The 23,945-nt window shown below is 41.2% G+C and overlaps 1 protein-coding gene across 2 annotated transcripts; it reads left to right on the top strand.

Annotated features, from left to right (window-relative positions):
- Positions 1 to 1,391: 1,391 nt before the first annotated feature.
- On the top strand, positions 1,392 to 23,493 carry nuak1 (NUAK family kinase 1). Of its 2 annotated transcripts, none has more exons than XM_023348667.1 (7): positions 1,392 to 2,632; positions 9,974 to 10,094; positions 15,040 to 15,191; positions 16,311 to 16,376; positions 16,460 to 16,621; positions 18,232 to 18,364; positions 19,092 to 23,493. In XM_023348667.1, the coding sequence occupies exons 1-7, from the start codon at positions 2,333 to 2,335 to the stop codon at positions 20,183 to 20,185; spliced, it is 2,028 nt and encodes a 675-aa protein (XP_023204435.1). In that variant the 5' UTR covers positions 1,392 to 2,332; the 3' UTR covers positions 20,186 to 23,493. The 2 variants fall into 2 exon arrangements, with proteins under 2 accessions (XP_023204435.1, XP_005814516.2); XM_005814459.3 differs by having other exon boundaries at positions 1,393 to 2,632; positions 16,460 to 16,579.
- The last annotated feature ends 452 nt before the right edge of the window (positions 23,494 to 23,945 follow it).

The raw sequence follows: 23,945 nt of genomic DNA on the forward strand, positions 1-23,945 counted from the left end.
ACCAAATACACAACACAGTTATGTTTAATAATTAAGGCCCCGCCCACACAGAGACAAGATGTGGCAATGTCTGTAGCGACTATGTAGAAAAGTTTTTTTTTTTTTTATTGTTTAGCTTTTATGTGCGCATCGATATAGAAAAACAGTAGTGTTTGAAAAACCAGAGTGGGAAAATTTCAAAAGTTCCATGTTTCGGTATCTACATGCAAGCCACGTCTTTTTTACCGTCCTGTGTTGTTTGGTGTTTTTGTGCCATTCTGAGGCGCCACTGCTTGGTCTGGTCCATCCTGTTGTGTGGATGCACACTTTATCTCGTTGGCAAAAAAATTGACCATGCCCATACGCCTGTGGGCGGGGCCTTGTTACAAGATGTCCGATGAGGTTTGTTTGTTTGTCATTTTTACACAGGTATTAAATACCATTCTCATTAGGTCCACGTCTGTATTAAAAACATTTGTTTTATTGATCTGATGTTATCTTCCAAGAAAAACATCAAGGGGAAAAACGTCTATTTAATAGGAATTGTTCTGTGTGTAAAGTATATAATATTTAATTTAGTGATCGGAGTTACTAAAATGAATGATGTTTTCAATAGTATTCCAAGTTACTAAATATTGGTAGTAAATATTTAGTAAATTGGAATTTACTAAATCTGATCTGACTACCGTGGCCAGTCAGATCATAGGTAGAAAAATAAAAACTAAACAGTGATGCCTGCGTTTTTAAAGGTGCAGTATGTAACTTTTATATATATAAACAAATATATAAAGTTTTTTTTTTTACATATTTATAAAACTGTCACCATATTGTGACAGTATGTCTTGGGACAAATAATCTGTAAAGAGTTCGATCTCCTCCACCTCCTCCCTGAGCTTTTATTGCCATCTGAAAAAATGCACCAAAAACAACCAATCAGAGCCAGGAGGAGGGGCTTAACACTGTCAATCAATGTCAAGTACTCGCTGCTAAATGTGCTAATAGCAAAAAAACACACTAATCGTTACAGGAAAACCGTTTACCTGCTGTCATCAGTGTCCATGCTAACTAGCCTAGCATTCACAACAGGAAAAAGGTGTAGCAGAGGAGCTGAATTTTTCACAGACCGTCTGCCTCATGCCATACTGTAATGGCATAGTGACAGTTTCAGCAAATGTCAAAAAGTACCTTTTGTAAAAGTTGTATAGCTACTGCAGCTTTAAGAACATCCGCATTGTCCACCTCCTTTAAATGAATATTACCTCCTAAAGTTTTCAGATTAAGATTGCGCCACTGCAACGGGAGATAAATGGGCAATTACTGCAGCCAGCAACACTGTAATACCTGGCTACGCCCCTGCGTGGTCATGTCAGAAGAGAGCGAGCAGTGTATGTGGGACAAGACCGCTGGAAGGAGAGGCAGGAGAGAGTAGGAGGAGGTCTGCCTAAAAACTCCGCCTCCGATCTCGGATCATCTCGCATTCCTTCTTCACGGCCCCTCACGCCGTGGGTAGAGAGAGAAAGGGAAGGAGAAACACAAGAAGGGCACACGAAGAAGGAGAGGGGGAAAAACAAGAAGGGGCGCAGCGAAACGACCATGGCAGTATCCACAGCGCGTCAGCGTGAGACAGAGTCCGAGCACAGCGCACTCCCACCGCCGCCGAGCAGAGCCCGGAGCAAGCAGACGCACAATAGACAGCCTCTTCATGAATGAAAGGAGCTGTGTACCTGGGCCGTGGACACAATGAGGGTCATCTTCACCCTAAACGCCGGTTTCGTCGCAGCTTTTTCGCCTTTCTTGTGATGTTGGCAAAGTGTAGGACGACAGATGACGTGAACAACATAGAATTGACCACAGTTAGATCGTGCCAGTTTATTTATGTTTTATTTTTTTATTTTTTTTTATTTTCTTCAGCATGCAGAGATAATATAGCCAGTATTTGTCAAAAGCAAGAACGAAAGCGTGGTCAGATTGCGACATGCAGCCTTGCTGTCGATATCTGAACACAGACTAGTCTATGTTTTATTAGCTACGTTGGCATTATAATTTAATTTGTATGCCTATTAGTTATTATAAAGTGACCATTTTAGATCAGCGCGCCTCAATAGTAGTCGATTATAACGCGATTATCACATAAAATAGCTAAGAGAAGAAATGTTTGTTTACTTCGATCAAAGACAATCAGTGAATATTAGATTCCATATGTGATAATATCATTTGCTTTATGACTTGTAATTTATTTATTTATTATTACTATTATTAGGTCTTTTAAGTATTATCGTATTGATTAGTTTAAGTTAGTAGTTTAAATATATTTAACAGTTGAGAAGATTGTTTAAAACGTCTCCCTAGTGAAATGGAGACCGCTTATTTATCACCCCGCCGGGGTGCCGCCCGTCCCGAGTCCCTGAGGGGTCAAAGCGCGGCGGGCAGACCGGCGGCGGGTGTCCCCTCCCCTCCTACTCCACCTCCGGCCTCACCTGCCGGCGCCTCACCCGAGGATACCCCGGCACAAGGCGACGGTCGGCGGAACTCGGGCGTGAAGAAGCACCACCACAAGCACAACCTCAAACACCGCTACGAGCTCCTGGAGACGCTGGGAAGAGGCACCTACGGCAAAGTCAAGAAGGCTATTGAGCGGCACTCCGGCAGAGAGGTGAGCCCCCTTAACAAGCCGCCCCTCAGCGGCTGTAAATAACCTCTCGCTGTGGGTTTTAGTGCGCCCCCAGACGCCCGTTTTAAACGCATACTGTCAGAAGTCTCTGCAAACGACACCGGTCTCGGAGGAAGTGCAGCGTTGCAGTCAGAGGCGTGTGCTTAGCTGTCCCGTTGCCACCCCGTCGGGAATTCCCCCTACGCTCAAAAATAAGACCCGTGGGGCCGGGAAGCTGTGCAGCACACGCCTTGTCCTGTGCGCGGCCTCCCGGCCGGATGTTGGGGTTCAAATCCGGCTACTGACAGACTGATGCGACTGCTGTGAAGTTGCCCTCAGAATGATACCTCAGAGGTCATTTTCCTTTGTTCCAACGTCCAGCACAGGGGCGTTGCTACACACAAAGTAGTGCTGGGGCACAAGAGATGAATATGAAATCCAGACCCGTACTTAAAATTTATACGCAAACATTCTGGTTCTGTTGTCAGTGCGCTCCAAGCCAGTAAACAACAATATGACTAATGAAAACCAAAGGAGGGAAACACTTAAAAAAATAGAAGAAGAAAGGATTAATTTTCTACTACATTTGTGATCTAAATGAGTAAAACCACACTCCCACTTGAAGGAGAAAACTCAAGGAGATATTTTGTTAAACTTTACTTCCAGATTCACATTTGCAACATTTCTGTCTTTTTTATTTATTTATAAAAAATTTTTTTACCAACTTCACAATGCTACCTAACAATGCAATGTATTACTCATTAGTTGTTGTTTTTTTTTTTTAAATTTTCCTTTATATTTTTACTCCATGAATCAGACTTCTTTGTAACCTTTTCAAGTGGATCTTTATAGGCTCTTTAAACAGTGGCAACCTTTGGTGGAAATTGCATTTGGGAGTTTTATTAGGCCACAGAAGATATGTTCAAGGGCAACCATGCCAGTGAAATGGGTCTGGTAACGCCCACGGTCTGATGGTTCTCAAGACAACACTGTAAATATCAAGTTTCCCAAGTTTGTCCACACTGTTGTTCCAAAGTACTACAACAGAACTTGGGCTTGTTGTGTTGGGCCATAAAAAAGAAACAAGAACAGGAACATTTTTAACTGAATGACACCGCTTTGGTGGCGCATGTTCCATTTCTACTTAGAAATGAAAATGTTCCCGGTTTCATGTTGGTCAATTGAACAGAAAGTTCCTCTGATGTCAAATTCCAAATGGGAAAGTTGCAGGTTTCCGACCAACCCTGACGCCAAATCCAAGATGGCTGCCTTGGATGTCAAGCTTAGTGATAATCTCAGTTAACTAAGTTTATTTGCAGTTTGGAAGATTTATCCCATTATAAATTTCACACCAACCTCCTTCAGTGAACATGTGCCTACTGTCATGCAGCGAAATACATTGGTATTGACATATATAACAACTCTTACCAATTAGCAAATCCCACTGGTTTTTGAACTCTTTTGAGTCATTAATCTTTTTGGCTATTGGTGCTTTTTAGCTTACTTGTTTCAGATATCTACTTGAAGACCTATTGTTGCTCCCCAGGTATTAATAGTGTTACTTGTACCACAGCTTGACAACCATAGGTTTAGACAATGTCCAAAATATGGCAGAAACTAATGCCGCTGTCTGCGTTGGAGATTATACAAGATGCTGGAAACCAGTGTGTGTTTATTTTTAAGTCAGCAGGCCACTTTCTGTTTCTTTTTTAAGCCTGATAAGCTGTATGCATCATATCAAACCCGCCCATCGCTGATATATCCTTACTCGTGATGAGTTAAGCATCATGGCAAAATATGACCCCGTCCCCACTCTGGCAGGACATGTGGAACTTTCCGTGAAACCCTGCATGCAAGGTCGTTACCTTCATCCCACCTCCCTGCCAGCAGAGGGAGGTGGGAAGATGAACATCTTTTGACATGTGTTTGTCTTTGTCGGCCATTCAACTGTGAGAAACTTGGGTAGTAGGTTTTGAATGTTTCTTTCCGCAAAACAAAAATGTTATTTCTTCATTAAAAGCATACCTGGAGTGTTGCTTTGATTCTTTCATGCATTTTTGAGAAATCCTTTAACAAGAGGGCTGAGGGGGAGTGTTCTCACTCGGACACACTTTCTAGCATGTGAACCATAAACTGTAGAAGTTTATTTTTATCAGAAAATTATCACAGTTTTAACTTCTTAAGACTTTAATATACCTTACCACCTTTTGATGTGGACATTCTCTCCCCTCATGGAACACAGCACTAACAGAGCATGACTTCCTCACCACGCGCGTCTGACGTTACACGATTAGAGCTTACTCGACCTTTAACCCAGAGGAAGTCCCTCGTGTCCATATGGTAGATAACAACAGTCGGTTCAAACTCGACTCATTCCTCAAATTCAATCACAGGAGCTGACAGACGAGATAAATGGAGGAAGCTGTGATTCTATGTGTGTCTGTGTGATGGAATTAACCGTATGGCTTTGGATGAAGATTGATTAGATGCAGGGCGTTTAGTGTGTCAGTGAAAGTAGAACGGCGCGTCTGCTTTAATCAGGACAGCCATATGTGGCGTACGAGTTGGAATCCAGCAACTGTATGAAGTTGAACTCTTTCATCGCGTGAAAATGCGACAACCTTGTTTGAGTTAGCATGCCTGGAGAAGATTGGCTTAGCCCCTATGTATTAAATGACATCTGTAGTAAAAAAGACGTGGCGACAGGCAAACCTGAAATGAACACCGACAGATGAAAGGCCATCCTCAGCAGGAAATGAGATGGGAGGGAAGGTTAATATCCTGCATAGAGGAATCATCAGAGGCAGGAGGAGGTGAGCTGTTAGCACAAGGGATAAAGGGAACCCCAGCACAATAACAAGAGACGGGCTGCCTAAGTTGAAGGGAACACAGAGTCATATAAAAGTGATCTTAAAGCACCAGATTACATCATTCTCCAATAATGGCTTCAATGGGGAGGTGCACAGAAGGGGAAAGAAACTTTGACATTCCTCTGCTATATGTGGTGCCGCTGATGAGGTATTATGACTCCTGGCTGTGTTTGAGGATAAAGTTCTCTGGAAAAGTGACGGGCCTCTTCCTCCCACTCTCGCTTTCTCTGCTCAGTGACTCAGACGTGCAGTCAACACAGCAGATGATCAAGACCTTCAGACAAAACGCGGACGGGTCAGTTTGTGATGAATACTTTATCTGCTTTAATAGCCTGAGAAAGCACTGGAAGATGTCAGGCTCTACTGAAGCGAGGCACAGATTTTCACTTCAAACAAGCTCCTTTTAGAGCATAGGTCGGGTTTTGGGGGTTGGAGGGGAGGGTGGAGGTCTCCCCAAATCTTGGCATGGGGCAACATGGGCAGCAGTGCCGAGGACTGTTTACTGTGACTGATGGTAATAGGGGATCCACTTAAGAACAAGCGTAGCTGTGTCAGCCAGCCTGGCAAGGAGTTGATCCACAATCCTGTTAAATGATCCACGTCGAGTTCTGGGCATGGGAACATGAGGAGCTCCAGGATGGTAATACCTGGCATTGTCTCAAGTCCAGTGAGGGAGAACAGGGTCATTCAATAAGTTAGAATAAAATTGCAGTTGAAGATTGATTATTGCCATTCTAGTAGGAAAACGCACTGTGCTGTGAAAATGTAGTTTCCTCCTTACAGATTTCTTCTTTTCATTTTTGCCACACTTAAATATTTCAGACTGTCCGACAAAAATAGTGAATGCAAAATATGTTTAGAACTGATGATGCAAACAAATCTAGGTTAATGTGTATATAATATTTATCTCTTGAACCTAACAACTGGTACAATTGCCATGAAGCTTTTGTAATGTATGCCACTTTTGTGGCCTACTGGATGAATTAAGCTTTGGATTAAATTGATACGTCAGCCATTGCTAGAAAGTAGTACTGAACAATTTCAGGAAAATATTGAATCCCATACTATACTGCTCAAAAAAATAAAGGGAACACTTTAAGTGTTAAACACCTGTTTAAGTGTTCCCTTTATTTTTTTTTGAGCAGTGTATTACTCAAAATTGTGATTACAATACTGACTGACATTAACCCTTCCTTTCTTGATAAATTTTATTTCTTTATCATCACCCCACTTTCCAAGCATCTCACCCACTACAGAATATGATTTATGTAGCATTAAGGGAAATGTATTGATCAAATGATCATTGGTCAAATGTTTTAGATATATATATAGACATGCACTAAAAATTCATTGATTGATTGAGATTGAGGGTCTGCGTATTATGCAGCTCTACACTACTGTTGTGTGAAAGACTCTTCCTGAAGTCTCAAAGCTTTAGAAATGGGTTTATAATCCTTTCTGGACTAATAGATATCAATGATGTTGTTTTTCCTCTTCAGATGTGTTGCTTATTTTTATAGTTGAGTCTACTTCACGTTTTCAGGCAGGTTCTGTTTAAGAGATTTTTTGATTTTACAGGTGTGGTAGTAATCAGGCCACAGTACGGCTCGTGAAAGTTACATGAAAGAAATCCTGTTATTTATTTTTAATGACAGCATTCATGATTTAACAAGGTAGGAAATTACCTTTTCACCATATATCCATCCATCCATTTTCTGTACACCCTTGTCCCTTAGAGGGGTCAGGAGGGGTGTTGGTGCCTATCTCCAGCTAACGTTCGAAATGCCGCTGCCCAAACCTTTTCACATTTTTGCAAATTAGTTTGGTGAGTTTTTTTTCTTTTATCATTTATTCAATGATAGCACATTATAGACTGTGTTTGCCATTTTCTCAAGTTGTCTCTGTCCCATTTTAACTTTTTTTTGATGATCTGAAACATTTTAGTGCAAATAAAAAAGCAATAGCAGTAAAAAATCTGCAAGGAGTCGAAAACTTATTTGTCACAACATAGCATGCCTAACTTTTTGTAATATCAAATAATGGAAGGAAAAAATTGTTACCACCACTGCGTGTAAGAAATGTTGCTCATGTTCTAGAACTCAGTGACTTGTGTGGTATAATTAAGCCTAATTTAACAACAACAACAACAAAACAGAACAACTCAAAGCAACAAATTAGGAACACAGCATGCAAATCCGCTGCTACATTTGTTATAGTTTAATGTCTTTAAATTCTGTGTAATCAAGGCATGGTCTGGGAGGGAGTTATTCCGGATTGGGGTTATTTTTATTGATGTACATGGTAATTAGCTTGGCACTCGCTACCGCTTGTGGTTTCCCCTGCATGGGCTCCTTCGAAGGCAGCCACTTTGCAAGGAGAGGACAAAAGTTTAAACTAACAGTATTTAGAGTGAACAGACTCTATACAGGCATGATCAAAGAAAACCCAGGACTTGATCCAGGATGTTTAGGCTGCAATTAGCGTGATGTGCTAGCCTGCGCACTCTCAATTGGTTTATTTGAAGAGTGCCGCTAAGTTGTCATTTATGAAGAGCATAGGTTAGTGGTTTTGATGCCTACAGTTGTGGCTATTGGCAGGCCAGCGGCATTGAAGAATCATCAAATCAAGTGTTGTTTGTAGCAGCTGGATTTCCGATTTCAGGCCCATTTAGCAAGCCAAGTGAAATGAATCACTTTCTCAACGTCTGCTCATTCTTCTGATTCCTGCTTGAAACTCCCAGCAGGACAGCTTTAGCAGCTGCTTTGAATTAAGGTTCTTTATTAGAATGACTAAAAGTGGGTTGCCAGGTTGTGATTAGTGTCCTCTCAATGACTTTTTGAATAGCAACACTTTGTCTTTTGGAGGAGTCCCCTTACTTTTAGTACATTGACATGATGGCCTCTCCTTTTATGGATTCACTTGATTTTGTAGGTCCTCCAAGCATATGCAAAACCTGAAAAGACTGTTGGATGTTGAACATCATCCTTTATTGTCATACTAGAAAAGTTTGTTGTAGGGGTGGACCGATTGCAATTTTCTGGCTGACCGCTGATTACCGATCTTTTAAAAAGCCTAACTTATCGATTCCGATTTTTTGTCTGAAATGTTGCTCAATAGATCAATAAAGTTGCTGAATTGGCAACAAGGGGGTGACTATTGTTAACTGTAAGTGTGCAGACATGACCTGGTCGGCCGGTTTGTCAGTCAAACCTCTCTCACAGGAGAAAAGAAAAGCACAGTGGTTGATTTTTAGACCGTTGCCAAGGTTGACAACATCGGTGGATAAGATCGGCTTCACATGTAAAAATCACAGATCTCCCAAAATTTAGGACACCCCTAGTTTGTTGCCTATTTCTGATATTTGTTTGTAAAGTGCTGACTTTCCATTGTTTCAGAAGCTGAGGCAAGAGTGTGAAAAATATCTCCGTAAAGCAAGAGTTGTGCAGTTCAAAAGAGAGAAAATGATCAAATAGCTGATAATTTAAACTTTCTCTAGGATCTTGTAATAGTAATCAGCATGGTTAGCATTATCAACATTAAAAAGCACCCTGAAACATCAAAAGGACAAATACCTTGATTTTATTTTCTGAAATCAACTAAGTGTAAATTCAGCTGACCAAGAAGTTAGATGGAAAATGTCCCAACATCAGACGAATCCTTTTACTTTGGGCATGAAACGGCCAAAACTGCAAAAGTGCAACATAGCAAAGGTGCATCTTGAAAGGATCAGCTCTTTTCAGGTTTTAGCTAACTGTTGTAAACATCGCAACTTATTATGATCTAGAAGAATGATGATCTGCTGACGTTAAATTTAAGGAGGGTGCTGGGATTATGATGATAAATTCCATTTAGCACCAAGCATTACTTTGTGCCAGAGTGGCTGTAAAACTGAATCTAGAATCAGTCAGCAGTGCTGTGAGTGAACTGCTCGGTGTTTATTGGTATAAATGGAGCAGTAGATAAGTAAAGTAAGTGAGTTTTTTTTCTGCAGCTTATTATCCAAGGCTCCCATGTAGATTGCTGATAAGCAACCCAGTGTGTTTTTGCCTGTGAATGTTTTCGCTAAAAATGAATTGGGGTACTTATCATAGCTTAATTTGTATTGTTGATTGATATCTGCTTAAACATACAAGACAAGGTTCCATTATGTGTTTTATACATATAGACTTATATGACCTATCTTTTTCTGGGGCACATATTTTGACTGAGAATGATTGATTTTACACAGCGCGCCGCATGTGTTGTGAAATGACTGCGTGCAAGTTAAAGGTCACTGATAAGATAATGCGCGTGACTTTAATTTGTTCCTATTTAACAATTTCCTGCTAAAATTAAGCTTATTTACTAGGTTTAGAAGGGGAAAAACAGGAAATCTGACTTACTGTGCTGTAGCCAAAAATATCTATTTTAAACTTCTTCAAGTTATCCAATGAAAGTGTTTGGTTTTTTTCTTTCTTTTTTTGTCTCTTTTCAGGTGGCGATCAAATCAATTCGGAAGGAGAAGATCAAGGATGAGCAGGACATGGTGCACATCCGCAGAGAGATCGAAATCATGTCATCCCTCCGCCACCCACACATCATCTCTATATACGAAGGTAAGAAGCGAGCGCAGCGTCTGGAAAGAAAAAAAAAAATATATATATATATATATAAAAAAAAATCAGACATTTGTACATCCTGAAGACACATGAGAAAAAACACACAAATCCAAAATGCATATTTCCTTCAACACATGTAGCACTTGTGGCCAAGCTGCAGGACTGTCATTATTTTGACATGCATATGTCATAATAAGTCCCAGGCTACAGATCTGGGATGTTATTCATCTCCTCTGTCTGGCTGCCTGGACCAGTAAAAGCTAGGAAGGTTTTTGGCAGTGTGTGTCTGGATTTCTCTTAATGTGTGTGCGCGTGTGTGTGTGTGTGTGTGGGGGGGGGTGATATTCTAAGGGATCTCCTTTCCCACATCCAAGCAGTCTCATCCCTTGTCTTCTCTGGTCTTGATCTCAGAGCCAGACATCTGCTGATGCTTAGAGACAACTGCAGCTGGGAGCCAGACTGTACTCGGCATGCGTGTGCGTGTGTGTCCCGGTGTAATTGTGTCAGTTTAAGAGGTTTTGTTACTTGTGTGTGAGTGCCTTTGTGTGTAAAAGTGTGTGTAACTTATGTGTAGCTAGATTGACCTCTATGACCTAGGCATGCTCCCAGTTTGACTCTGGTCCAGTGCTATGCAGTGGGAGGAAAATCCTTAAGTCTTCCCTGGAGCAATGGCAACCAGAAGCGTACTTCAGTAAGCAACTCTGTAAATATCAAAGCTTTCACATCAGGCCCAGACAGCACGGATATTTATTTTTGTGGAACTTCCGATTTTTGAGCCCTTTCGAATTACCTTAGCCTCAAAGAAGGAAAACAGAGATTAGAATTAATGGTGACTCCACTGAACAATTTGCATTGAATGCTTGAAGTACTGCTCGCAGTTAATCATTGCTTAGTCTGGCCAATGTGCAGTTAGTTAAAGTCACAACAATGTGCAGTTAGTTAAAGTCACAGGGCAGGGGCAGTTTAAGTTACTTGTTGTGACTTTTCCTTTGACTGTATCAACTCTATTTGGGACAGAAGCCCTAGAACGAAAAGGTTAGGAGTCATTGCCCAATCAGACTTACCGTCTGTCCCGTTGTCCAAGTACAAAGTCCCCAGATCATTATCACTAATGCGTTCATAAACAAACACAATTTGTCATGGGAACGTGTCAGTAATCAGCTGCTAAATAGCAGCACAGTTTTATGTGTCTTTTGAGGGAATGATTAAAAGAACAGGCAGCTTTGTAAACTCTGAGGAGCCCATATCAGGCTTTTTGTTAGTCTCGTCCTCATTTATAAGCAACCAGGTCCGCTAGCAGTCTCGACCAGACTCGTTACTTTCACTCTTTGGTGTTTCTCCCCAAAGCCAGCGTTTACTGTTGTGGCCTGGCCTCCACCCAGGCCTCGCTCGCTTGCAGCACATATATAGGAGGCCCAGAGATTTGTGTACCCGGCAACACCCTCTTACAACAGCCCCTGCTAACTGCCTTGTGTGAAGCAAAGCTGAACCAGATGTGTGCGTGAAGATGGATTTTTACCACTCCCTTATATTTTGCATTCGTCAGCATGCTGAGTGGGGCATTTAGAAGCGAACGATACTCCGCTGCATGTTAGTGCCCTCCTTTTTACACAAAGTGTCAGCTTTATAGATGGGTGTAATTGAACAAACTAACACGGTCTGAAACAAAGTGAGATTAGAAAAATCTTTGCTTACATGTCTTCTTCCAAGCTGTATATGTTTAAAGTGAGTCATTTTTACACTAACTATGAATAATGTGACATTTAAGAGAACGATTTTGGGCAGGGATGACCTACTTCAGGCTAAGATATGCAAAGCTATTGCTGAGTACATGCAGTGATGCTGGTTTGGCTTACTGGTTAGCAACAAGTACACAGATATGAGCATCAACATATGCATATGCATATGCAACATCAAATTTTGGTGTGACTCAGTGGTAAAATTTGCGACTCACCAGTCAGTATTTTCAGATCAATTTCCATTTTTCTGGACAGTACCAGTTTCAGCCAATTTTGATTTCTCTTTAACAATAACAATATAAGATATGTGTCGGAGAACCGTTTCGGTATCGGATTCAAAATTAAGAGAAAATGATTAAGAAGATGGCTTTTTAAATTGTCTTTAGAATTGTTAGCACTGCTACATGCAAACACCAGTTTATTTCTCCTTCACTAAGCAGATCTTTAAAAGAGCTGACATTTCCAAAAATCTTGACCACATTTCTAAAAAAAAACTAAGTGGAAACCTTAAAAGAATAAACAGGCCAATTGTTTAGCCTTCCTGTTATTTGCTGTAGGTCTTGCTCTCTCTTTTATGAACTGCAGATAGGTCTTCATGTCCTGCTTCTCACGTCTCTCTGCTTCTTCCGTCCTCCTTTTTCCTGAGTATAGTTTGCTAACTGAATTATGAACTTCCAGCTGCACAGTCAGCATGCGGGAATGATCATGTTACGAATGGTTCAGTTGCAGTCGCAAGCTAATTTCTCTGTACACCTTTGTACTTTAGTCTTTGACACAAAAATAGACTAACAAGACAATGAGATTTTGATTGAGGAACTGTTTAATCACGCTCGGGTTGAACAGCCAAGTCCAACAAGTTGAGCTGCCCTAAATAATTATGAACCTTACACACATCAAATATTTTGTTTCTGTTACTTCCTACTTCCTGCCTCAGCTACTTCTAAAGTAGTGCACCAAAGTAGGCCAATAAGTCAAAGTGCAAAAAAATACATTAGGAATGATGTAATAGCAGAAACAACAAAATAGCAGAAATGTTAATATTAACAACCTTGACCTAAGATCTGTGTACTTTCTTTTGAAATGAAAAACAAATATTTTTATCTGAAATGTTTTCTTTTCACATTGTAATCATTGAAATCCTGCATTACATTGTGACTAAACATGTTCAATGCTTGTTTGTCATTTTATTGTAATATATTTATCGCTTTGAAAGTTTGCGACAGAAGCCTTCCATCAGCACAGGCAAATGAACAATAGCTGCAAATTAGTCAGATGTGAAGGTTTGACATATGAACAAAGCTCAGTGAGTGATGAAGAAACCGTCTGGCATTCCCAGCAGACCGTAACAAACCTGACTTATGTAAGCTAGGTAATTACTTCGCCACCAGAGGTTAAAGGTAAATGGGAGTGCAAGCTGAGAATTGGCTCACCAAGCACAAGCCCATCAAGGATCAGTGTGAATGTCACCCCAGGTCCCCACTCTGTCCGCCAATCAGACGGCTGGATCGTCTTTGCCCTGCAGAATGCAATGGCTTACAACCGTCTTGCTGTTTCCCAAGCAGCCAGACAGTCACAATCAGGGAGCATTAACATCACTCAACAACCGTGTGTTTTTGTAGAGGATTATATCTTTAAAAGGACCCTGGGAGAGGAAAAAGAATTAAGACGGGGACAGACTATGAAGGTGTTCACTCAAGAGTGTAGAAAGTTGAGGTCTTCACCCTCGGTAACCCTGCTGTGTGGGAAAATCAACACCCACAATACACAGCAACATGACTGACTGTGCTGTTGTCACGTACTCATTTTTTCCCTCCTCCGTTCTCTCTTTACCTAACCACTGTCATTCCTCATAGACCAGCTATATTTCCAAAGCTGAAATCTTACACTGATAAGCCAAAAATATGACACACAATTATGTGTTTAATGATTTGCAGTGGGGTAGTAATATGCTGCGTTGTCACAATTTTACTTTTGTATCATAAACGGTACGGTTTGGGAATTTAAACTCTCAACTTAAACTACATCGGTTCTCTTTTTGTGAATTGCTTCAGGCTACTCAGTCAATAAGGAAAAGGCCTAGTGAAGCTGAAGATGCAATATAAGCATGTGAATTTGTCTGGTGAAAACAGACTAAGCAGATATTATGAGCCGATAACATGAAGATTTGTGACTTAAACCTTATGCCTTGTTATGTTTGAGTACTTCTTAAATCGCCACATTGTGGCGACGGAGTCAACTAAAACAAATTTCTCACCGGTACTTTGCAACTGGCTAACCGTTAGCCGCTAACAGTGCTAATGACTCTTTTTAGCTTTCTACCTACACACTGTGCTAAAGAGGTTGTTACAGTTGTCAAGTCTGGACTGTTTTCATACGTCCTCAGTCCAAAACCTAAAAGTCTGTATTTGAATCTTCAAAATAAAAACTACTTTTAAGGCTAGCTGTAAAGAAACTTTCATCACTTTTGAATCTTTTTTGCATCAGCATTTTTAGATGCTTGGAAAAATGCTAACATCAGCATTTTTAGATGCGTTGTTGCAGTTGTGTGTCACTAACTGCAACAAAGTGACACACAACTTACAAACAATTTGACAACACTGTGAGAATGCAGTGTGAATAAACATTAGCCGCTAATAAGCCTGAAGTGATAACCTCCTGTCAGAGCCAAGTAAAAGAGTTGTTCTCTTAGGGTGTTTAGAATCTGGACTGCAATTCATCATAGACATTTTAAAGTCCAAAATACATTAAATTGGTTGAAGCTGAACAACATAACAGTGTCATTATAAAAGGGAACATTTAGAGAGAGATCACAAATTGATATATTTTTTACATGCTGTAAAGTGGGTGCCTTTAATCCACTAACTCATATCATGCTTACTCTTACCTCATTCATTTGTTTTCCTTTAGCTTTTTCTTTGCTTTTCTCCACCTGTTTTCTTCTGTGAATATGGAGCTTGATTAAATTAACAGCCTCCTTCTGCAATGTTGTATAGAAACCAGGCACGTGAGGTGGGGTTTGGATGATGTAACTTTGGGAAAGCTGTCAAGAAAATGTGCAGCTCTGTAATTTTGAGTTCTGCTCCAAAGCTAAAATGGGGCTCACAGGATTGGTCACTGTTTTTTTTTTTCTTTTGTCATTTAAATGGCCTAAATTCAACTTGTTCGAACCCTAAAAGTTTGTCTCTGCTCGATTTACTTTTCAGTGTTTGAGAACAAGGACAAGATTGTGATTGTCATGGAGTATGCCAGTAAGGGGGAGCTGTACGACTACATCAGCGAGCGTAGGCGCCTTAGTGAGCGGGAGACACGACACTTCTTCAGACAAATAGTCTCTGCTGTGCACCACTGCCACAAGGTGAGAAAAGCATATTTAACCAGCATTTTTATGAAGATAAACAGATACAGGTGAAACTCTTTACCTCTCACTCCCTGTACAGGCTTTGGTTTCCAGGCTAATTGGAGCAGGAAGCATTCTGCACAAAGTTAGCTGTGTAGTCAGATAATCTGCCGGTACTGCACTGCGTGCTTTTCTTGGCACATTGGGGTTAAAGAGTCATCTGTTTTAGTTAAGTGAAGATAGAACGTAGGCCAGCTTAATTCAGGCTTACACTCCATTCATAGACCACACATTCATTCTGTGCTCACACTCTGATTGATGCTCCAGGCTCTCCCCTGAGCTCAGGGGAGCCCCCCCAGGAGATTTAGTGACACCCATTTCAACCCATGCTCCACACCAAGCAGCATGGTTCCCATTGTGAAAAACCCCCTTAGGTCACACAGCTTGTTTGGATGCCGCCCCCCTCCCATACTTGTCATGCTTGTCCCAGCTCGAGATGGGAGCTGACATCATTGTCCTCAGATAGGAGAGTCCCAGACAACCATAAATGATGACTCATCACCAGTGAGTGCAGCCTCCTGCTGGGTGGGATGGCGTGAGTCACTGACGCGACAAGCAAGCAATCACTCCTTCCCTCACATCCACCAATCAGAGTCATGTGAACACGAGCGGCGTGCTAGACAACAACCAATGCGAGATGCCTCGCAGATCATCAGCACAAGCTGGTGGGGGGTTGACGAATGAAGTCATTCCTCCACATCTGAGCGGGGCTCTGCGTACCACATGTTAATTCCTAGATGTTTGCTTAAACCCAGCCATTATCAGGATTGTTATTTTAATACCATGTTCTCTAAGTGCTGTGAGAACATCATTTGCACAGGCCCCGTAATTACAGGCTTATGTTTATGTGACACATGTGACTTGATTTAAAATGGAAATCGCAGCAGATGTCAACAGAAGGACCCCAGAGGGCACAGGAGCAATTAAAATTGAGCTAGACCAACAGGACGCCTTGATTTCCCCAGAGAGTCACAAGCTATGCCAGTCAGAGTAAATCATTACGCAACAACAATGGGAGGATGACGGATAAAAAAATTTGTTGATGCATCACTCGGATTGCTTTCTTTAATTTTTCAGAATGGAGTGGTGCACAGGGATCTGAAACTGGAAAACGTGCTACTGGATGAAAACTGCAATATTAAGGTGAGTTGCTTTCCTGTACGTATGTCAAAGGATCTATAAAGTTTTATCAGTCACACAAGAATCACTTAATCGTATGTCCACAGATCGCTGATTTTGGATTGTCCAACCTCTACCATAAGGACAAGCTGCTGCAAACTTTCTGTGGAAGCCCCCTTTATGCTTCACCAGAGATTGTCAATGGAAGACCATACCGTGGCCCGGAGGTGAGGCTCAGTGAAGCAAGCAATGATCCAGACTGTTCTGATGTATGTGCAGTCATAGTCACACACTTAATTATAGGTTTTGGTTTGAAGCTTTCACAAACAGTGCCTTGTAGAAGTATTTACAATCCATTTTGTATTGCATTGAAATCTTTCCATTGCATAATTAAAGTGATAGTTTAAAAATTTGTGTCCACTTTATGCGTCTGTATTCAGTTTCTCTTGGTCAATACTTGGTCAAACCAGTGGCTTTACCAATTATGAGTTTTCTTCATCTGTGATTAATGCTTGTCTTGTTCAGCTTATCAGTTTAGACAGTGTCTTCACCATGTCCTCTGAAGAAGTCACATACTTCCACTTCACAAATATATGCTATTTTGTGTTGATTTATCTCATAGATTCTCAATAACACAAAGTTTGTCGCTGCAAGGTGACAAAATGTGAAAAATCTCAGGGGTATGAAAACCTTTGCAAGGGGACTGCATAGTTCCACACAAAAAATGATTTTGGCTTAAACCTGAAATTCTGGATCTCTCGTATATCTTGCTTTTTGTAAAAAGAAAAAAAAAACAAGACTCCAAAAAGTTCTATAAACTATAACTCCACTTGTGTCTCAGTTGTAAAATCTGTTTAAATCTGTTCACTATCCAGATTAGCGTGAGTCACTATAATTTACTTAGGGATGTGAAAACCCATTTGCTGTCGAAATTACAGAACCACACTCGGGGCGAGGCCGCAAATCAGAACGAACACCAGCATCAAAAATAGAACACAAGAAAAGTATGCACCCGGTCTCGCCTTCAACACAATTGACCAATGGTGACCGAAGAGTGGAGCATTCTTGATGCAGGTCCAAAACCTATCAGGAAGTACACCAGCTCTTTTACTGGTCTTATCTGATTTCCTCTTCCTCGTCTACTTCTTTAAACCTTAGCTACCCCCAGAGGAAAGCAAATAACATTGTGAGTGTTCCCTGCAATCTAACGTCAACGCACAGAATCTGTCGGTTCCTGTCATGGATACAGAATCCTAGAAACAGGTCGTAATCTTGTCTCCAGTAAGCTGCTAGGAATTCAAAATATCCCAATACAGGTATCTCCTCTGGTCTTATTATTCTTCCGCTCCCACCACTTTACTCCGTGCCCCCATACCTCTTAACGTCACAAAACATAAACTCTTATGTAACATCTTAGAATGTCATAATGCATTAGGCTGGCGCTACGAACATTTTTGCTCCTGCCTGACATGGCAGGAGAGAGAGGGGGCGACTAATCTTTGAGGAAGCAATTATTTTCCCACCATATCACCATCATTTGCCATCATTTCATCTGACAAATGTGTCAAAAGCTTTTAAACAGTAATGTTGTTGTAGGATAGTGTGAAAAAAAAAAGTGAACGTAGTGTTTATTTGGTTCACTGCAAACATCTAGAGGGTTTCTCGGAGCTCCAATCTGATGTTGAGTAGAGCTGAGCTCATTCCACATTTCCATGCCATGAATCACTAATCAAAGCAAGGTTTGGACGACTGCATTTAGCTTGCATAACACACCTCAACTTCTTTGTGTATTTTTTGCTGACATCCACCATATATACAGCATGTCAGATTGTTTATAACCAAATGGATAAGTCTGTAACCAGGTTTTTGTCTTCACCAGGTGGACAGCTGGGCTCTCGGAGTGCTGCTGTATACCCTGGTCTATGGAACCATGCCTTTTGATGGGGGAGACCACAAGAAGCTCATTCGTCAGATAAGCAATGGTGAATACAAAGAGCCCACTCAGTCTTCAGGTATGACTTTCTACCTAAGAAGTTTGTTTTTTATATTTCACGGCAAGAAGTCGGTGTGGGTCATAGACATAAGCTAGTTATTATGATGTTAACTCACGGTTCAAAACGTTACATCAGCTATTGCTGGAGAATATAAATCCTAACCTTTTTTCTGACATTTCCAAAAGGATGTCAACATTTACAAACACACCATGTTCCACGACACAGAGAGATTGAAAGATCAAAGACATAAAACAGGGCATAGAGCAGCCTTCCTGGTATCTGCTTTACATGCTACTCTCTCCTGCTTTCTCTAACCATAACCCAGACTGAATGACATGTCTGGACATGTCGCTGAATCTTTATACCTTTCAAAAATGCTCTTGAATATCTGTTGCATCCTTGAATTTTTTAAAACATTTCACTGATACTGAAAATAGCTGACTTTGAGTCTTCTTCCCCCAGTAACTGCATCCGAATTGAATCTTGTTGTTGTTCCTATGACCTGGTGCAGTTTATGGTGCATTCTCAGATAGGAAAAATGCTGTCACTGTCTGGGGATGGTGAAAATGAAAATGGGCTGATTCTGGTTATCTGCCAAAATCTTGGTGCATCTCTAATTGAAATACATTCAGTAAGCTGGACATTCCAATATGTTTTTGAAATTATAAAGCTTCACTTCACATTTTACATTTGCCTGTAATTTCAACATTTGATACAATCTAACACAATATTGCGTTGCTTATAGATGCCCGTGGACTGATCCGCTGGATGCTGATGGTGAACCCCGAGCGGCGAGCCACAGTAGAGGACATAGCCAATCACTGGTGGGTAAACTGGGGCTGGAAAAACAGCGTCTGTGACTGTGAGGGCCAGCGCGACCACGGTGGCTCGCCCATGCTTGCCCGTTTCATCGACTGGCAGAATCGCACTGAGCCACGTAGTACCGGAGCCAAAGCTGCTGCCATACCCCAGATCCTGCGGCAGAGGCCCAAGAAATCAAAGAAGGAAAACGTTGAAGCTGGCCAGTCCCAAGAGGGCGCAGAGGATAAACCAGGTTTGAAGAGACCCAAGGGCATTTTGAAGACAAGGGTCACTGAGGAGCAAACGTCCGCCAGTCCTGAAGAAGTGGAGCTGAGTCGAGGGGCACTGCCTCAACAAGCTGACGGTGGAGAGGAGGCTTCAAGCCCTGACAGAGAGGAAAACGAGCCAGTGTTGGGAGGTGGCTCACCAGCCAAGATGGTACCGTCTCTACCAAAGAAAGGCATCTTGAAAAACAACCAACAGCGGGAATCAGGGTACTACTCTTCCCCGGAGCGCAGTGAATCCTCTGAGCTTTTAGGAGGTGCCAGCATGTCTCTGGTAGCTACCTCCCCTCCTAAGCGAATGATGGGAAGGAAGGGCATTCTGAAGCGAAATGGCAAGTACTCCACCTACAGTGGGCTGCCCTCTTCGGCAGCAGTAGCAGGGGTCCTAGGCGAGCCTCCTCCCACAACCGACTCGGGCCTGTCCCGCAGTCAGAGTCGGCCCTCCAGCATCGTGGGGGAGGACAGCTCTGTTCTGTCGCTATCGCCGAGTTCCCTCGGTGGAGCCGAGTGGCATCCCTCCACCCCACACCTCCGCACCAACATCAGGGCTTGCGTCTCAGCCGAAAACCTGCTTCAGCTCGCCAACTTCAAAGGTCTTCAGACCGCGCCGCCCATCCAAGGTCCGAAGTTTAGTCGCGGCTCCAAAATGAAAGGCTCTCCGGGGGACAACGGCAGCTTCTCCCTGCTTGGGGATCTGGAAGACATGACTCAGGTGTACCAGCAAGCCCTGGACATCAGCAACAATCTCACCTAACAAGCGGGTGGCAGAGCATGAGGAAGCAGAGGGATTCGATTGTGACTCTGTGTGTGCAATGAAGGGTGTGCGCAGCATTAACGACCAGTGTGTTACTGGGATACACCTTTAGGAGGCTGGGGCTGAAAGATGCAAAAGATATGCCTGCGCTCACACACTTGCACACACAGATGCACACATGTAGGTGTACTTCTCTGGTCAGTGGGAATTATGTTCCAGGCTTTGTGAACAAGAGAAAGACTCTAAGATGGCACATGAGAGAGAGAAAGAGAATGCCACCCAGTCTGCTGTCCTGGCCCGCCGTAGACTCTGCTACGTTGAACATGTTTACATATTTAGCAAGTAGGCAAGTTAGAATCACAAACGCAGCAACCAGAAACTGGTTGGCTCTCCTTCTTGTACACCACCCATGTCTGAGTCTGAGTTTACAAAAGCACCTTAAAACTCACACAGAGCACATGCTTTTGTGATCTTTACTTCCTTGTAAAAGAAGAAACAAACCAGGGTCTTGTTCTGAATTTAAGAAAAAAACTAAAACCAAAAAAAACAACAAAAAAAAACAATGATTATTTATTATTAATATTTTTAAGCTTTAGTTGTAGGTGCCAAACTGGTGGGTGGCTGGTTGATACTAGAATCTCCTTGTCTCCAACTCTTTAGGTGAAACTGACATATATAAAGATGTTACTCGGTGATAAACATATTATTAACCAACATATATAACCATGCTTGTGTCTGTAACACGCAGGCAAGTATACCTTCTTAAAAGTGTATGTCCTATATATGTGTATGATATGAGGAATATGTAGGAAGTGCCTTTTTTGATTCATAATAAGAATTATGTATGTTGTTTCCTTAAAGGAGAAGGAAAAGCCAGGCCACCCAGAAGCCAGTTTTATTTTTCATATGTTTGTGATTGTGGAGAAACCCAGGGCCTTCAGAGCATACCTGACTGACTTTCCTTATTCTATGGGTTTAAAGGTTGAACTCTTAGGTAGTAGAGATCAAATACTTCTGGTTTTCTGCTTTTCTTTCCTTCTACTTGTAAAATCATATGCAGCTCAGATTCAAAAAGGGAAAAAAAGCCGCCTCCTTGTTCTTTTTCAGTGTATAAGGCCACAGTCAGTCGCTGCATAGGCTCTACTGAACACACTTTTTGCTGGAAGCACAAAGAATTCAAAGGTCCTCATGTAGTGGGACTATTCCTTGACTGGAGGTGGCAAATCCTGGATAGAGGGGCACCGATCAGAATTCTAATAATGTCTTCTTCCCTCAGTAACAGCAACAGCACTGAAGAGTGTTGAGGTTAGTGGAATCATAGCACTTTGACTAACTGAAAAAAGATTGGATTTCTGACCGGTCGGTCACTGGTCAGGTGCCATCCAGCTGAAATTCTCAGTTTCTGATCTTAGTGGTCCTCTAGTCCCGAAACGTCCCTGCATATCTTACGATCGCTGTTTGACCGATGTGGTTTTACTTTATTTCATGTTTTACCAAAGACATTTCAGGTGTTTTCCATTGGGAGACTAGTTAATATTTCACCCGCAGCTTTTTCAAAGAGCTAAGTCAAGTTCTTTTTTCTTTTCTTTTTTTTGCTGATGACACAGCAAATTCCTCAAACAAAATGCTGGAGATGTGTTAGTTCTAGAGATCCCTTATTACCCCCCTTACCCCCAAACCCGACTCAGCACAGGTGGAATCTGCGGTCTGTGCTCAGCCTCCCAGCTGTGTATACTTTCTTCATTGTGTCCACTGAGCACAATTAGCCCGTCGTTGTTTTTATTCGAGCGTGAGAGGGGATGCAGTGCGTAGAGAGTTATAGCTGCAGGCAGAAGAAAAGTGTGAGAAAGAGAGAGATGTGGTGCAGAAGATAGGAGTGGACGTTCCTGTGGAAAGCAGGAAGGGTCAGAGTTCTAGAGGTATTTCTTTTTGACGGATTTGCAACGTAGAATAGCGGGAACAAAGAAAGTGAGTAGAAAGAGTAGATGGAAAGTTTCTTATTTTATTTTGTACCAAAGATCTGATGAGGCTTTGACAGGATTCAATAGGCTTTAATGAGTTGCTTTGACTTGGGGAGTCCCCCATTGGTGAATAAATCCATCCCCACAATGGCTGAACCTCACGTATGTTTTATTTGTGCTCATTTATTGTTGGTTGGGATGCTAGAGGCTGTTGATACAGCTTGTCTGGAGGCTCCTTGCGTGACACATTTCTTCTGTATAACCTTAGAAAATATGATACTTTTTTAAAACAGCAACAAAATTACTGGAGAATTCACAGCGTCGGATGATGCGGAGGGAAAAACACGCAGTCGGTGACCCCAAATAAAAAAAGAACACATGTTGAACGTTTTCGGTGGTCAGCTCGCGTGAAGGAAAGATCCCGGGGTACTGAGTTTAACGAACGACCCACTGCTTATTATATTGTACTTTATTGCCTTTTGTATTGCATTTTAATGTCAACTGGATTTACAGTGAAAAACTTATACTATGTTAGTATTTTTGGTTTATTACGCTTCTGTTTTTGATTTTCCAAAATGTAAGGAATGTTATATTGCTTTATGTACGGCAGAAGAACAAGTACTTCCTTCCTCGAAGTATTAGAATTTCTCTGAAGTGGACGCACTAATCCAACGTGAAATTGGTGTTGTAATTTCATTTTTCGCTGTTTTGGCACGCCAAAATGTCAGAGTGGCAATAAACTTTATATATATATAAATTTATATATATATATATAAAAACTATTTGAGAAAAGGTGGGGGAAGAAAAATCTAACTTCTTTAATTTGCCAACGTGTGGGAGATCCAAAATAAAGCAAGAACATAAAGCAATAAAAATGATTTGATAATAAAAGCTCAACTCTGCCAAACTGGAAATAACTGGTGCATATTAGTTAGTTTGAAAATCTAATCATAGGAAAACTTGACTGGATATTGTTATGACAATAATAATAAATTTAGTATTATTATGTTATTTAAGTATTATTTTTGTTACTGCTCATTACTTTTTTTATGTTTTAATGATTTTGTTTGTGGGTAATCCTGGACTGCCGAGGTTTATTTTATGATTTTTCTTTCTTTTTTTTTTTTGTTTGATGATAAAAACGATTGTCTTTTTGTACTTATATTTATTGATCAAGCCATTTTAGACAGTGTGTTAAGATTTAGACATACTGCATTCAAAGAGAGTAGTTTCATCTCAATCGGAGAATAAATTGTTTCTGGAAATCTGGAAACGTCTTAATTCATTATTCAGGTCAACACAATGCCCCTGAAGTACTGTATCAATCCAAATAAAAGGATCTCAACATTTCTGTGTTTTTTGTTGTTTTTTTTTGGGGGGGGGGGCAAATGGGGATTTAGTCTGTTTAGTTCTTTTTATATCCACTCAGCGACACAGGTAGGGATGATACGAAGGCTATTATGAAATTATCACAGCTTTGAAATAGATACAACAAAAAGAGCTCTCCAATCTCAAATATTAGTGATGCGCTGACCTCCAAATACACAGTTTGGTTTCTAATGATTTCTTGTTAGGAATTATAGATTAATACCATTGAAAGAAATTACTTTATGGTTAAATTAAAATAGATATATCTTCACAATTCCTTCCTACAGTCATTAAACTTGGCTGACAGATTGTAGTAATAGATATTAAATGTGTGCTTTACCCATCTAGAGAAAACTATGTCTATTCCTCAAACCGGTACGACACAACATTAGTACATTTTAATACCTTGCAACTGGAAACTATTGCATCCC

The sequence above is a fragment of the Xiphophorus maculatus genome, chromosome 2, assembly GCF_002775205.1.
Source record: "Xiphophorus maculatus strain JP 163 A chromosome 2, X_maculatus-5.0-male, whole genome shotgun sequence".
NCBI classification, from domain to species: domain Eukaryota; kingdom Metazoa; phylum Chordata; class Actinopteri; order Cyprinodontiformes; family Poeciliidae; genus Xiphophorus; species Xiphophorus maculatus.